General features: G+C 40.9%; 1 protein-coding gene across 5 annotated transcripts; it reads left to right on the top strand.

The window, feature by feature from the left end:
• Positions 1-6,378: 6,378 nt before the first annotated feature.
• On the top strand, positions 6,379-11,575 carry LOC101576361 (zinc finger protein 134). Of its 5 annotated transcripts, none has more exons than XM_012513238.2 (3): positions 6,379-6,541; positions 9,098-9,196; positions 9,803-11,575. In XM_012513238.2, exons 2-3 carry the CDS (start codon positions 9,157-9,159, stop codon positions 11,032-11,034), a joined length of 1,272 nt encoding a protein of 423 aa, XP_012368692.1. In that variant the 5' UTR covers positions 6,379-6,541; positions 9,098-9,156; the 3' UTR covers positions 11,035-11,575. The 5 variants fall into 5 exon arrangements, 4 of the variants coding, with proteins under 4 accessions (XP_012368692.1, XP_023564275.1, XP_023564273.1 ...); XM_023708507.1 differs by lacking the exon at positions 6,379-6,541 and adding an exon at positions 6,797-6,937; XM_023708505.1 differs by lacking the exon at positions 6,379-6,541 and adding an exon at positions 7,007-7,067.
• The last annotated feature ends 4,978 nt before the right edge of the window (positions 11,576-16,553 follow it).

Here is a 16,553-nt window from a genome sequence, read left to right as displayed (position 1 = left end):
GCCTTTCACCGAATGAATATATGTGTGGGAAGAGTGAAGATGTAGGCACATTGGGTCTTCTTCTATGAATTCTGCATAATAACTTGTATGCAAATCCAGTTAACTGGGAATCAGGATGTTTAAACGAAAGCGACAGTGCTTTTTTTTTAAAATAGAACATACACTCATGCGGTACATTGGTTTTGAAAGGGGAGTAAATGCTGTAAGTGACCTACGCAATACCAGGACGCATACACCACCAGAGTCACAAAGCCACCCAGACCAGATTCTCCAGACAGTGTGTGCGTGACACAGGCCAAGTGGAGTCCACACTGAAGAAAAAACGTGATCGCAACCTCTGTCATTTCTTCTTACTCCAGCCCAGGCTCCACTTCCTTCCTTCTAAATCTATGTTCTCTCATAGATCTAGAGAAAACATTCCTAAAATTCGTTTGGAACCAGAAGAGACCGAGAATAGCAAACGTGATCTTGGACAACAAAGGAAAGGCAAGAGGCGTTACAGTCCCTGACTTGAAATTATACTGCAAAGCTACTGCGATAAAATCATCACTGTGCTGAAAAAGAAAACCCAAGCTTTCATACGTAGCAAAAGCTCAACCTCACTCACTCCGTGAGATAGCAGGCTACATGCATCCCATGATTCTGATAAAAATTCCTAAAGAAATTAGAAAAAGAAAGATTTATTTGAAATGATTATTGTTCCAATTCATAGAGTTCTTTTAACACAGATTGTAAAGTATCTTTAGACACATTTTTAATATGTGAAGGTATTTTAGTATTTTAAAATATTTTTAATTTCAAATGTTTAAATTTTAGTGTAGTTTTGCCATATGTAATGATCGTATTCATCATGGCGATATTAGACCTGCACATTATCTATCACAATTCTTTTTTTCCAACTCCTCTACCTTAACTCCTTCTTCCATTCACCATTTACAAAAGCTTTGTCTATGCTTTCTTTTAACTTTCTTTAAGTCCATTTTATCTTCCCTTTCTTTCTTTTTACACCTCCTGTTATTCCCCTTATCACAAAGGCATCACTTATCATTGAAAGATCCAAATTAAAACAACATTGAAATTTCATCTTACCCCAGAAAGAATGGCCATCACCAAGAAGTCAGCCAATAACAAATGCTCATGTGGGTGTGGGCAGGAGACAAGAAAAGGAACGTTGTGAGACTGTCCTGCTACAAAGTTGTATATGGTTAGATTTCTGGACTTATGTGTAAACATAAGAATTATATAATTCTTTATGCCTATTTTTAAAATATATTTTAATTTTTTAAATGTTTTTTCATCATATTCTGCAGGGACTTAAAGTTCAACATATCAATACTTGATGAAAAATACCTGTTCCATGTTGTGCCTAAGATGTTTGATATTCATACAGATAGTGAGGGTAAGCTTAACAGCCTAGGTTGTATGGTAATAACAATAAACTTCTCTTCTGGAAGGTTAACAACCTACATGTGTAGACCAAAGTTAGAGAAAAAGGAGGGCTGCAAGGAAAGCCAACATTTTGGCCCTAGTCTTCCAAGGTCAATTAAGACTCAGGACATATGAGAACTTGTACTATAATGTCATGTAACTCGGTAGTGTCCCAAATTTTCTGATCAAGGAGATTATGGGGCCAAAGAGGAAAGTGATCGATGATGTAGAGTGTGCCTAAGGAGAGTCACATGGACAGAAAACATTCTCTCAGGCTTTCACAGAGAGCACTTTGGTCAGGCAATGGCCGTGACTCATCCACATGGCTGACACTGACAAAGGTTCTACAATCTGAGGTACAGGATCTCAGGATAAATCCTGAGGGGATTTCACTGACCTTATCAGACTTAAAAGCTACAACTCTTGTTGCACAGGTCCTGCTTTACCTTGGTCTTAACCATCCAGTAGAAAAGTATAAAAAGTATACAAGAAGTAAAGCCATGGTGTCAGTTCAACAATTTCTGACATTGCCAGTCAAGTGGAAGCCCCAATACTATTATGGACTACTGGACTCTTTTAGAATATTTTACTGAGTTAACACACCTATAATATTCAAATAACAGAACTAAACAAGAAAAGGGGATACAGATGAATGTCCATTTTGTATCTTTGTATTCAAAATGGTTAGGATAGATATATAGTTACATTCTCGTAATGAATAGAGGGATTTGTTCTAATAGTGTTTGTAAATAGGATATCATGTCCACAGCTTGTACAGCAATTAATCACTAGGAAGAATGTATGCAATGTGTTAATTATTGAAACTGTCCTATCAATTTGGTTTGAAACAGTCTCATTGCTATTTGTTTCTCAATAAAATTATGGAAAAAAGAAAAGAAGAGACAAGAAAAAAATGTCATAGAACTGTCCTGCTACAATGTTGTATATGGTTAGATTTCTAAATTTCTGTGTAAAAACATGTACTTATTTTTATTTTTTTACTTATTTTTTAATTTAATTTTTTTTCACATTCTATATGGATGTAAAGTTTAGCATATCAACGACTGATGGAAAATACCTGTTCTATGTTATATCTAAGGCATTTGATATTCAGACAGATACTGATGTTAAGCTCAACAGCCTATATTTTAGGATAATAATATCATTAAGCTTCTCTTCTGGAGGGTTAACAACTTAAGTTTGCAGACTAAAAAATTAGAGAAAAAAAGGGTACAAGAATGGCCAACATTTTGGCCCTAGCCCTTCAAGGTCAGTGAGGACTCAGGACATAGGAAAACTTGTACTGTAACATCCTGTAACTCAGTGATGTCCCAAATTTTCTGATCAAGGAGATTATGGGGCCACAGAGGAAAGTGATCGATGATGTAGAGTGTGCCTGAGGAGAGTCACATGGAGATGAACATTCACAGAGAGCACACTGGCCAAGCAATGGCTGTGACTCATCCACTTGGCTGACACTGACAAAAGATCTACAAACTGCGGTACAGGGTTTCAGGGTAAATCCTGAGGGGATTTCACTGACCTTGTCAGACAAAAAACTACATTTCTTGTTATATCGGTCTTGCTTTATCTTGGTCTTAATCATCCAGCAGAAAAGTATAAAAATGAGATAGAAAACATAAAGCCATATTAATATTCTGAGCTGTGAAAGCCTCAAGTCAACAACTTCTGGCCTTGCCAGTCATGCAGGTAACCCACTACTATAGTAGACTACTGGACTGTGTTGGATTACTTTGCTGAATTCATACACCTACAGTGTATGAATGGCAATGGAATACACATCTCTGACAAAAGTAAATAAAAAAGGGGAATATAAATGAAGGACCATTTTGTAGTGAAAAAATAATGGTCCACTATTCACAAGGATGCATAGAAATTTCATGGACTTACATTACAATTATTAAATAGCTTTATGATACTTGCCCTAGAAGTCAGGGCTATGTGCATGCTAGACAAGTGTTCTGCCATGGAGCTACAACCTCAAACCATTATAATTCTAATTCAGGTAGCCTTTCTTAATGCTTCCTAGGCTGGCCTCAAATTTGTAATTCTCTTGCCTCTGTTTCCCCAGTAGCTGGATTACAGGCATATGTGAAATAATCTGCTGATTTTTAAAATTATTTTGTGAATTTTACATTGCATAAAGTGTACATTTATATGTATTTTCATTTTGTTACCCTGGTTTTCTGGGCACGTCGTGCAGGCAGTGACACTGGATGTGATGGCGCATGCCTGAAATCCCAGTGCTGGAGAGGCTGAGATGGGAGGGTCACTGTGAGTCTGAGCTGCGTAGTGAGACCCGTACCTAATAAACAAATAAATACAGATTTAAAAACTAGTTTTCTGCTCCTAATTTTTGCACTGAAACTAAATATTTACCATAATTATTGTTTTAAGAACTACAAAGAAGTCTGTATGATTTATGTGCTTAGTGAATAAATATACAATTTTAGAATCCCTGCTTATGTTTACTCTCTGGCAGCTCTAAATGACCTCTTTCACTGTCTCTCCAAACTGATATTATTTAATATATAATGATGATGAGACAAGCAGAGCACAGCAGACAACTGCAGAGTGGCTAATTTGAGTAGGTCCAAAGGGCTTTTGGTTCCAGAAGTGGAGTTTAGTTGCCTGAGGCCTGGTCCTGGGTTGATCTAGGCCATGCACAACATTGCCTTTGGTGTGTAAGATTGAGGTGAAGGGGATGGGGAGCTCACCTATGAGAGATATGCTCCCAACTAAGTCATTGACTACATTGTACAATTAGCTAGTCTATGAAGCGGCAGTCTCTCTCCCACCTAAACAAGATTCCCAAGGTGTAGAAACCCCATGAAACATGGAAAATAACAGACACAATTAATACATATGATTCCATGATGAGAAGCTGGTTAAACAAGCAGTTCAAAGAAGAGGGCCCTGTGTTAGTCACTTTCTCATTGCTTGGAAAAAATATTTGACATCACAACTTAAAGAATTATTTTTTCCATCAAAGTAAAACCAGTGAGTGTGATTCTGGGTGTATCCTGTCTGCCTCCTTGAGCCTATACCATCACATCACACTGTTACCTGAGAACATGCTTAGCATGGACATCCTCTAGGGGCTAAGACAAGAAACAGCGGTGTTCTTTCTAGACAGAGTTCCTGAGAGCCAAGGACACTTCACCTTCATAGAAGAAAGGCAATGAATGTTCACTGTGTTTTCACAGGGCAACTTGTACAACCCTACTACGTACAACTGGCTGAGGGCAGAGGGCTTGGCTGCATGACTAGCCCAGCAAGACGTGTGGTTATTCGCTGTCTTGATGATGTCATGTTACCCTGTGATTCTCTTGCATGTCTGGAGCACACTGCAGGTGGTTTCAAGTGGTGCCTGGCACCATGTGAATGAGCCATTGGATAGCTCAGGGTCCACGGAGCTGGACTCTGTCAAGTTTTTGAGAGTTGTCTGGTCAGGCAGTATAGAGGCAATATCAGAGGCTGCTGTACATAAGATATCGGTGTCCTCCCTCTACTGCAATGAAACAACTCAAAACTTTCATAGGATTTCCAGGGACTATTGAAGGGCATTTTTAAAAAACGCATTTATCCCAGGACTTGTACTCTTGTATAATCTGAGTAAAAAGAGTATAGCTTGAAATAGGTCAAAGATGCTAAGCAGGTGGATCATACAAAGAATGCCAACCATACCAGGCAGAAGAGGTGCTGAGCAGACGTTTGGGGTGGCAAAGTAGGCTGGTCATCTGGCATGAACCCTGCAGGTGGCTGACCCAGGCACCTCCATTGACTGGACATTCATGCAATGTCCAGTTGAGGGCTTTGCTGGGATTTGTGTCAGCACACAGAACTACTGTGCATGCCTTTAGGATTTTATTCACAATTATAGGATGGGGAGAAGGTCCTCTATTCCTCATAGAGAATCAGGTAGCGGCTGCATATTTTGCTTTGTTGATCTGTGTGTCAGGCACCAGGAGGTCTCTGTAAAGGTGCGAGCTATCTACCCAGTGGCCAGGTGGTTGCCTCACAGATGTCTGTGCCTAAGACAGAGGTCATTTAAGTGCCAATGTTGGCCTAACAGAGAGCATGAGAATACAGAGCAGTTTCCCTTTTTTCTGAGTTATACTAGATGTTAGGATGGGTGGAATATATAGACGTTCTTTATACTCCATTGTTGCAGTTACTCAAGGAATCAAAGAAAACCCCTATAGGCAGATTCTGCGATGAATACTGGCACATGCCTGGTGTGTAGATAGGTCGAGCCCCAGACCTGCCACACAACAAATGGCTGCTGCCGTGCAGCCAGAAACAGTACTTAGCTTCATACTGGTACTAGACAGAGTAGTCAGTGGCTGAGCTGAGGGCCACGTGGATGGTGACTATCTGACAGTAGGGCCCCCTCCCCGCATGCAGCGGTAGTTGGGTGGTCTCTGAAGTCATTGTTTTATGGTTTCCTATGCAGAAGGCCACAGGTCTGGCTATTTGGCCTGGTAAACAGGTGAAACAGGGCAGGGCACAGCCAGCAACGATCCCTCGTGCAGTTTTACAGGTTGTGTACTGCACCAAACTCCACAAAAAAAAAGAGATGTTTGCCCAGCGCGGGGACCCACTTTCTGCCCGCTAAGAAAGAGCTGCTCAGAGCCAGTACAGCCCCAAGGGGAAAGCCCGTTGGGCCCAAAAGAACAATTAGACGAGACACCTGCAGGGCGCGGGATCTAACTTCATTCTCAGCCCTGGCCAGCTAAGTGCGTCTGTCAGCCCGGCGCCCCCGAACGACTGCAGGAATGCGCAAGCCACAGTGCAGCACCAGGACAGCAGGCGGGCCGGGCCTTGCAGCAGGCAGGCGCCTGCGCAGTGCAGGCCGAGCGCCTGCGAGAACTACGCTACCCAGAAGGCCCTGCGCGCGCCGTGGGCGGGACTTCCGGGACCGCCCGCTCCTCGGACATCTTGCTGGCGCCGCGGCCCGGCGGTCGGAGTGGTGGGCCAGGCTGTTGGGCTTCCAGACTTGATCCGCGCAGCAAGGAGCGAGTGGAGACGGTGTCCCTGGAGCAAAGAGGCCGGCGGTGCCCGCTGCGGGAAGTCTCCGCCTCCGCCTGAGGTGCGTGCGGCCTTCTGCGCCCTCGCCTGCGCGCCCTGCGGCCCGCCTCGCTGGTCCCGGCTGCTCCAGGCCGGGCTCGCAGGCGGGAGGCCGCCCTCAGGACGCCCCGAGAGCCGTCCGCGCCCCGCAGGAAGGGACCTCAGGTGAGAGCGCCCCCGGGTCCGCGCGGAGGACGCACCGCTGACCGGGCCGGCGACCTGGCGGCTGGGAGCCCCGGGCGGGCGTGGCGGGACCGGAGGATGCCGAGGTGGAGAACTCGGGCAGTGATTCGGTTCTGGAGAGAATTGTGAGGATGAAGCCAGCAGGGCTTTCCGCTGATTTACATTTGCTTGTAAATATGAGGCATGACGTGCTATTGAGCTGTCTTTTCCTGAGCCTCTAGAAGAACAAAAGTGGGTTAGTGAGAGCAGGAACCATCTTTCAGGGGCCTCAGACATTAAGGTGTCCCGCAGGTGGCGGCAGCACGTAGGCACAGGACACTCCGATCTGGAGTTCTGGGGAGGAGGTTGTGCTGGAGGTCTCAGAGGTGGGAAGCATCAGCTCAAGAGAGCAGGTTTACTGAAAGAGTCATTGAACATGTTACTTTTTGTGGTCCCTGATGGTGAGAGATGGGAGGGTTGAAGCCACGGACAGTTCATCATCTCACCCAACAGCATTTTGATGACTTTGGGGACCCGAGACCTTTGACAGTGACTTTGTGAACTTTTCTTGGTGGGAGTGGAAGCTGCTTGATGAGACTCGGAATATAGATAGTATCACAATGCAGTTCTTTCTGTGCCTCACACTTAACTCATTTTCATGACTAAGGTCCCGCTTTCCACAGTTTTCTGGGTGGAGCTCAGCTGTTCTTTTTTCTCCATGGGTTAGTCACCTAGGTACTCCTCTTTTCCCTGACTCCTTCACATAGCACTTTTGGGTTTCGAGGCCCAGCTCTTCCATGTTGTCTCCTTGCTGTCTGTGTTCCCAAACTACTTCCTGATTTAGATGTGATTGGAGTTCGGGAGCCAGTGATTTTATTGTTAATCCAAGGGATGACAGCCCTGTTTGGGATGACTGTCCAGAGTCATGACCGCTTCCGTTTACAATTCTGCCACCTTTCTCTAATTGGAGTTTCCTTGGTCCACCAGTCATGAATTTTAGTTCTTAGGTTCGTTGTGCCCCCCTGGGCTATTCCTTTAGAATAGCTTTTATTTTATTCTGCACTAAAAGTTTGGTTTGTGAGTATAATTTTTTGTTTTTTTCTTTTTGTACTTTTGAGGAAGGCTCTACAGGGTGTTTAGGGTCTTGCTACTAGATCAGACTTGTGATCTACCTGTTTACAGCCTCCCAAGAGTTGGGATTACATGCATGCACCACCACACCCACTCTCAATTGCTGGCTCAGTGTGCCCCGAGGGCAGAGCCGGCACATCAGGCCCAGAGATTCAACCTCAGGCTCTTGTGGCTGCTTGTAGGTACTTTAATCTATTGAGCTATTTGGCTGGCCCTTGTGAGCATAATTTGTCCTGTACACATGCTTATAATCCAAAGCACATGTTTATCAAAGCCAATTGCCGCATAAGAAATAGTATGTCCAGAACCCGAAAATATTCACATAAAATGGATTACAGGACTGGGGTCTGTCAGACAAGCACAAGGTCTCAAGTTTGACCCCCAGTCCTGAAAAAAAAGGAGGGGATTACAAGTCGTGTGTCTTAGTTTATGAACTGAATTCTGTTCATTTTTCGATCACAAACTGAACTGAATGAGAACTGAATGAGATTTCCCAGTAATTTAATCTAACCATTGAATTTGATGTAATTCTTATACAACTCGGTTTGTGACCAGAATTGTGGAAAAGGTCTGTTTTGTGAACCAAGATACCACTGTACTATAATCAAATACAAAATAATAAAATAGAGAATATAAAGAAAAATAAATTAACCTGCATTTACCTTTGTAAACCTTGTGCAGGTGAGAGAGAAGAGTTACTGTGTAGGACCACTTTCACTATTATTAATGGAATCACAGGTGTTTAGGCTCAATGGAATATTTTTCTTTTCATTCACTTTTAATAAGGATCCTATTCAATGACACTTGCTTATGCCTCCTTTTGAAGATTTCATGGAAATGTTTCATTGTATTTTTGTTAAACAAATTTGTCACCCTTATTCCGGTAGTGTGTTTTCTATAAAATTTTGCACTGTTTCCCAGATTTTACACATCTTGCTAATTTCGTGTATTCCTCTGCGGTTTTTGTCCTTCTGTAACCTTTCGGGTTTGGGATCTGTTCACCCACAATTTTGCAGCAAGGGTTGGGGGAGAAGAACCATTAGCTCAATTGTGGTCATATGATATTTGGTATCACATCTTCATATTGCAAAGATATCACTTGTTTATCAAGTTAAAATGTGTTAAAGTGTTTGCTTGCCTTGTGGGACACCCACTGTTCAAGTTACTTACAATCCTTGATTTTACAGTATTCTTTAGAGTCTTACATGGGTTAGTTAGTCTGGGCTCATGCTTTCTCACTTACCTGTCCTATCTTTGTATCCTCCCAATGACTTGTATCTTCCAGATCCTTTATGGTTGCTGAACTATTGTAAGAGAGAACGCTGGGTGCCAGACTGAAAGGGCATGACTCTAACCACTACAGGAGGGGCTTGGACGGGCCCTGGTGAGTGAGAGTGAAGGAGTGTGTTCAGATAATATCAAGAACATACCTTACATTTAGTACTGTTTGATTCCAGGACTGGAAGGTGTACTTTATTTCTATCTTTTCTTCCCTAATCTGGCTACTTATTTCCACCCGAGTCTTCCTTGTCAAACCCTTTACCTGAAGGATCTTTGACTCCTCCCTTTGTTGTATTCCAATATCGGACAACCCACTGTTACCTGACGTGCACACATAGTCCTTGAGTATCAGTCACTTTTAAGCAGGTATTTCTGGGATATGAATTTTTATATAGCATTCACCGGTCACCAACGAACAGCTCAGGCCGTGGTGTTAAAAGATATTTGCAGTAGGTTAAAGACTTTGCCTACTTTTTTTTTTTTCCCATGGACTACACCCATCCTTATGTTGTTGTCTCTCAAAATGCCTTCCACATCTGTTACCCTTAGATCCCTGTTCTATATGTCAGACTTTGATCGTTGCCTTGTCCCAATTGTTGCCTTGTCCTGCCAGCAATCACGTGGTCATAGAATCTTGAGAATGTTAGACACATATGTTGCCTCCTCCCACTAAAATTATCATGTATTAACAGTGTGTTTATCTCTTTAGGTTGTTGGTATGCAGTGAAGGATGAAGAGTCACCTGCTGAGGAGAGTGTTTCTGTAGCAGTGTTACCTTTTAGTACTGCCAAGGCAGGTTTGTCTTCCCACGTGCCTCACTCTTGTGACATATGTAGCCCAATCTTGAAAGATATCTTGTACCTGAACGAACACCAGGGAACATACCACAGACCTAAAACTTACACATGTGAAACCTGTGGGAGACAATTCTGGTTCAGGGCAAACATTCACTCAAATCTAGCACATTACATTGTAGAGAGGCCTTCACAAAGAGATGAAGGCAAAGCCTCATTGGTAAAGAACTGGATAGTTTGTGAAGAACCTCACTCATCAGAGAAGCCCTTTATATGTGAGGTGGAGCAGAACAGTTTGGCTGGTAAGCAGCCCAAAGTCACCCACAGGAAGAGGAAAACAACCAAGAGTGCTGAGAGTAGAGAGGCCTTTCACTGTGGGCAAATGCATTACAAGTGCAGTGAATGTGGGAAAGCTTTTAGCCGCAAAGATACACTTGCCCAGCACCAGAAAATACATAGTGGAGAGAAGCCTTATGAGTGCAGCGAATGTGGGAAAGCCTTCAGCCGCAAAGCTACACTTGTTCAACATCAGAGGATCCATACTGGAGAAAAGCCTTATGAGTGCAATGAATGTGGAAAAAACTTTAGTCGAAAAGACAACCTTACTCAGCACAAACGGATCCACACTGGAGAAATGCCGTATAAGTGTGGTGAATGTGGGAAATACTTTAGCCATCACTCCAATTTAATCGTACACCAGAGAGTTCACAATGGAGCAAGGCCTTACAAGTGTAATGATTGTGGGAAAGTCTTCAGACACAAGTCCACACTTGCTCAACATGAGAGTATACACACTGGAGAAAATCCTTATGATTGCAGTGATTGTGGGAAATCTTTTGGCCACAGATACACTCTTATTAAGCATCAGAGAATTCACACAGAGTCAAAACCTTTTAAATGCACTGATTGTGGAAAATTATTTAGTCGAAGCTCTGACTTTATTGCACACCAGAGGGTTCACACTGGTGAAAGGCCTTTTGTGTGCAGCAAATGTGGAAAAGACTTCATCAGAACCTCCCACCTTGTTCGGCATCAGAAGGTTCACACTGGAGAAAGGCCATATGAGTGCAGTGAATGTGGGAAAGCCTACAGCTTAAGCTCCCACCTCATTCGGCACCAGAAAACTCATGCTTCAGGAAGACTTTAGGGGAGCTTTCAATACAATTTCAGCTAGATGTTGAATTTGAGAATATCTTATGAATACAAAGTATGTGGGACACTTCAAATACTATTTTGCACATTCTGACTTGCTCAAAAGTTTCAAGAATTAGTCACTGTCAGTACCTATGGCTGAAGCCCTCTCAATTTCTCCAGCTTACTGAACCATCCCCAGGGAAGGCAGGAATTTGCACTTTATCCATAATCTGTAGTGAATTATGAGACACATAAGATCTCCTGACTGCTGTCTTAGGTAAGGCAGTGACCTCTCATTAGCCAAGAGGGCTCAAGCTATATTTTGGTGGCTTATAGGACATGTTTTGTTTGTGGACCTATTGCTCCACATAAGACTTTGTGAGAAGGTCTTGCTTTTTTTTGCCCAGGCAGGCCTTGAACTTGTTGGCTTTTTTGATCTTTGGCTTTAAATCTGTAATAGATGGGATTTCATGTATGTGTCACTGTGCCTGGCTCTCACACGGAATGTGTAATGGACTTTGTCTGCCTCCAAGTCCCCGAGTCAGGAAAGTATTTGTCTTACTGGTTTGTAATAAAGGCTTTATAATTTAAACCACCTTTGATCTTAAATTTCTCTCCAACAATCAGGAATGGAATGCAAACAGAATTAGGCTTGCAAACAAAAATTGAACAGCTTATTTGGTACTTTGTATATTTCAAAAGGGTTGGTGAAGGAAAGGTCTCAGTCCGATTTGGTGTTAAATTCCATTGTTGACAGAAACTCTTTAGGTTAGAATTTTGATCTTTGTGAGTGTGACATTACAATTTGAGGGTCCATACATCCATCACCTTGAGAGAAGTTACTACTATTGTGACAGTCCGCAGAATTTGGTTACAGTGAGCCGTGTGGATTTAGTGTCTTTACAGCACATGTACCATATTTTCCAGCATTTTTAGGAGGAAGCTTTTTTTAGGGTCACTTTCTCCAAAGCCAAAGTGCTGTGCAAGTTAGTTTCAGAAATACTTGAAGTGTCACTAAATAAAAATACAAAATGCATGAATACTTGGGATTAAAGGAGAGTGCAGTAAATGATAGTGGAATGTACCCATTGTAAAAAAAGAAAAAAGCCCAAAATATTCCAATCATTAGCTTTGAGAGTTGGTGTATAGAAATTCTCAGGATTTCCAGGTCTGTTCTTATAGTTACAGTTATTGGCCCAGCAAAACACTTCATTTTCTTAGATTCCTGTTTTCCTGTTTTTTTCTCTTAACATTTCAATTGTACAGGCAAGAATCCTGAGATTGGAGCACTATTGTGGTCTTGGTATTAAGTAATTTTTCTGCCACTAGGACAAAATACCTGGCACCTATAGTTTAAAGAAGAGGTTAACTTTGGCTCACACTTCCCATGGATTCAGTCCATCATCAGCCAACTATAAGAACAGTGTAGTAGAGGAAGGCTGTTCACTGCATGGCAGATAGGAAAGGCGTGGAACTGGGGCCAAGAATTATACCCTTCTAAATTATGGCCTCCCATAACGCAAATGACTTGCTTCTTCCAAGCAGGTACTACCTCTGAACGTATGAGACTTGTGGGACATGTAACAGCTAAGTTATAACTTTCTCCTTTGAGGCTTTATATTCATTTCCTGCAAAGTGCATTTAATCTTGAATCACAAAAGTCTTAAAACTGGTTTTGGTGAAAAAGACAAAGTTATAAGTTTCTTGAGACTCAGGGCAAAATCTCATCTGTGAACCCCTGTAAAAATAAAATACCACCAGCCTTTATAGCACAGAGAAAATGTTCCCATCCAAAAGGAATACACTGATAAAAATTGGACCAAAGCAAGAATAAACCCAGCAGCTCTATTTGGAGCAGGTTGTGGTAAGATGTGATCTCCAAAGAGCTTAGGCTGCCTTAGCTCCTAGTGGCTTTGTTGATTCTCAACCTACAGTAGTCCTATCTCAACCTACAGTCTTCCTCACTATGTTGTGGTTCAGCTTTCATGGACTCACCGCTTTGTGGGTTTTCAAGAAATGTCTAAATTTTTTATTGTGGATTTTTCACTATATCATGGGATTTTGCAGTAGTCTATACATACTTATATATGTAGTATGTATGACTAATGATTTTTGCCTAAAAATTTAAAAAACTATAAAAATGCTAATTCTAATGTTGAAAGATTAAGTTGAAATAACACATTTTACAGTATATTTTCTTAGTGGTTGGATACATACTGTACCATACAGTATACATATGTGGTTAAAATTATGTAGGTTTACAAGTTTAGAAAATGGTTAAGAACATTAGAATGTTTTTAAAAGTGTGGGAAAGGTTTATAAGAGTGTTGGAAGGGTTTACAAAGCCTTAAAATACATGTAAATACTAAAATACAATATTGCTACTTCACTGATTGTCACTTATCATGGGGGTGTCTGGAATGTAACCTCCGTGATAAATGAGGGAGTACTGTATCTCTATGCATTGTGTAGTTTTCCTCAGCAAACACTCTTCCTGCCATTTCCAGCTGCCTGGGGTCTCCATTGCACCTGCAGCTTCTTGGTTTGCCCTTTTCTGTGATTCTGGCAGGGACTTTTGTCCTGATGATATATTTTTGCCTGGTCTCCAAGTCCTACAATTTTCGTAAGCTGTTAGGATCCCAGTATCTTGTATTCAGCATTTATGAACAGCCAGCACCACTGGCTGACAGCTGAAGTGGTACCTGGACTCTCTGAGATACGACTAGAGAGGCCTCTGAGTGGCTGAATGGCTGAGCCTGATGATATTCTTCCCGAGGTGGCACTGAATGAACAGGTGTCTGAGAGACTGTTCCAAAATCTAAAGATTTAGTTTTAAAAGTTTACACCTACATTGGTTGGATTCTTGCTTATTTCTGAAATTCTCTGAAGTCATCTTGTCCCTATACAAACCACTTCTTTTGAATGTTAATCTTTTTAGCAACCATGCTATCCTTTTTCCTGATGCTGCAGGGAAGTCATTTTCAGGTCAAACTGCAACCTTCTTAAATTACTCACTTCTGCTTTTTACACCTGGTTTCTGTGGCTCTAGGTAACAGCAGTTGGAGTATCTACACTTCAGCCTAAATGTTGAGCTGGCTTGAAATTTTATCCCCAATATCAATTTGCTTTAGACAAATGCTTCAGAAACAAACAAAATGTAAGAAATTAATTGCCAGAACAAGGTATGTGTGATTCTAGGCCAGTTTCTGATACTGTCCTTGTCCCAACTGAAACCTAGCTCTTACTCTCTGCCTTCCTATGAGGATATTGGCCTTCTGACCTCTGACCAGAATCACCCACCAAACTTGGTTTACAGCTTTTTCAAGCCTATTTAGCCATTATCTTCAAACCTTTTCAAATTCCAAACAGGTTCCAAGATCTTGTAAACCATATAGTCTAGTACCGTTATAACACAGGCCTTGCCTCTCTGGTACTAATTTTCTATATTAGCCACTGTCCTATAACTGGGACAAAGTACTCAGCACCTGCAACTTAAATGGGGAGAAATTTTGTTCTTATGCTGAATTTCTGGACTCTTGTTTATTATGTTTTGGTGTCAACTTAATTTGGTTATGGCTATTTGGTGCGCTGTGTGCTTCATTTATTTCTATGTCAAACTCTTTATCCATATTTGGGGTTTTCTGCCATTATTTCTATAAAGAGATTTTTAGTGGCTTTTGTGCTGTCTTCAGCTTTCTCACTGATTCCCACCAGTCTTATTTTATTCTTCTTTCATCCTGTAGCTGTTGGATTGACTTTTTTGTGGTCTATTGTGACTTTTAAGATATCTTTCTTTTCATAGCTGCTAGTTTCATTCTTTCTTCTAGATATGATGTATGTCTTCCCCTTCATTCAATCTACTATATATACTTTCAGTGGAATTTCTAATCTGCATTTCTGTTTGGATCTGCTTCATTGATTCCGTTTCTTGTTTGTGTTTTTTATTCATGGTTTCCATCATTTTCCTAAGTGCCTTTATCTGTTTATCTGTGTCTGCTTTAATATGTTTTATTCTGATGGTGATTTCTTTTTGCACCAATGATATATTAATCAAGATTCCAGAAATTCATCACAAGATAAAGATATTAAAAGTAGCTGAAGAAACATATCACCTATAAGGAAAGCTGGTTGGAATCACAGCAGACTTAACAACACAAACCCGCAAGTGAAATAGATTGTAGTAAGGTAATTTCAAGCCATAAAGGAAAATAATCTTTAACTCAGATTGATGTACCCAGCAAAATCATCCTTCAAAATTGACAGAGAAATAAGATACTTGCATGACAAGGAGCAACTGAAGAAAATTATGAACACTAAACCAACTCTACCTATTGCTCTGAAAGACATATTAGAAATAATGAAGACCAAGTATACTAGAACACGAACAGAAAGAAACTGCCAGGCAGGAAAAGCAGTTAAACATAGAAAGACTGGGGGAGGAGGGTGCACGGGTAGACAACAAGGAAACAATATGGAAAAGGAAAACCAATGTATATCAGTTATAACCATCGACATAAAGGGTCTCAACTCACCAATCAAAAAACTGGTAGAATGGATCAAGAAGCAAGATACAGCAATATGCTTCATTCAAGAAATATTTAACCTGAAAAGGAATTCATAGAATAAAAATCAAAGCATAGAAATCAACCCTCCATGCTATAGGAACCCAGAAAAAAAAGCAAGGGTAATTATTCTATTTGTAGACAGTGCAAACTTTGAGCCAGAACTGATCAAGAAATAAGAGCACTACACATTACGTAAGGGAAAACTCCAAGAAGAAGAGATAATCATAAATATGTACCATATAGGTACACCCAACTATGTAAAACAAGTCATAAATGACATGAAAAACCAAATAAGCACCAACAGTTGTAGTGTGGAATACCCAACTCTCATAAATGGATAGATCAACTAAACAAAAGATCAAAGAAATAATAGAATTAAACCAAGCTGTGAACAAATGAACATGGTAGATGTTTATAGAGTATTCCATACTCGTACAGAAGGACACACATTCTACTCAGCTGCACATGTGTAAATTCTCCAAAATAGATAATATATTAACTGACAAAACATGTTGAAGTAAATATAAACAGAAGTCATTCTATGTGTACCAGTTGACCATAGTGCAATGACACTGGAAATCAATGACAAAACACACACACACACACACACACACACACACACACACACACACACTATTAACACATGGAAAGGTAGGAGCAGACAGCAATGCAATAGATGCTAAGAAAATGATATAAAGAGTAAATCAAAAAGTTGGTTCTTTGAAAAAATAAATTGATAAACCATTAGCCAATATCAAGAGAAGGAAAACACATTCAAGCAATTACAAATGAAAAAGACGAAATCACAATAGATCCCACAGAAATGCTGGAAATCATCAGTAACTACTATGAGAACTTATATTCTAATAGGATGGAAAACAAATAGGTTCCTACAAACAATTGAATAACCAGAACTAAATCAAGAAGATACAAAATTCTAAACCTAATAACAGCCAATGAAGTTGAA

This window comes from Octodon degus, unplaced genomic scaffold (assembly GCF_000260255.1).
Source record: "Octodon degus isolate 3935 unplaced genomic scaffold, OctDeg1.0 scaffold00379, whole genome shotgun sequence".
In the NCBI taxonomy this organism is placed as follows: Eukaryota; Metazoa; Chordata; class Mammalia; order Rodentia; family Octodontidae; genus Octodon; species Octodon degus.
The sequence above is the reverse complement of the archived record's forward strand: the minus strand, read 5'-3'. Positions and strand labels throughout refer to the sequence as shown.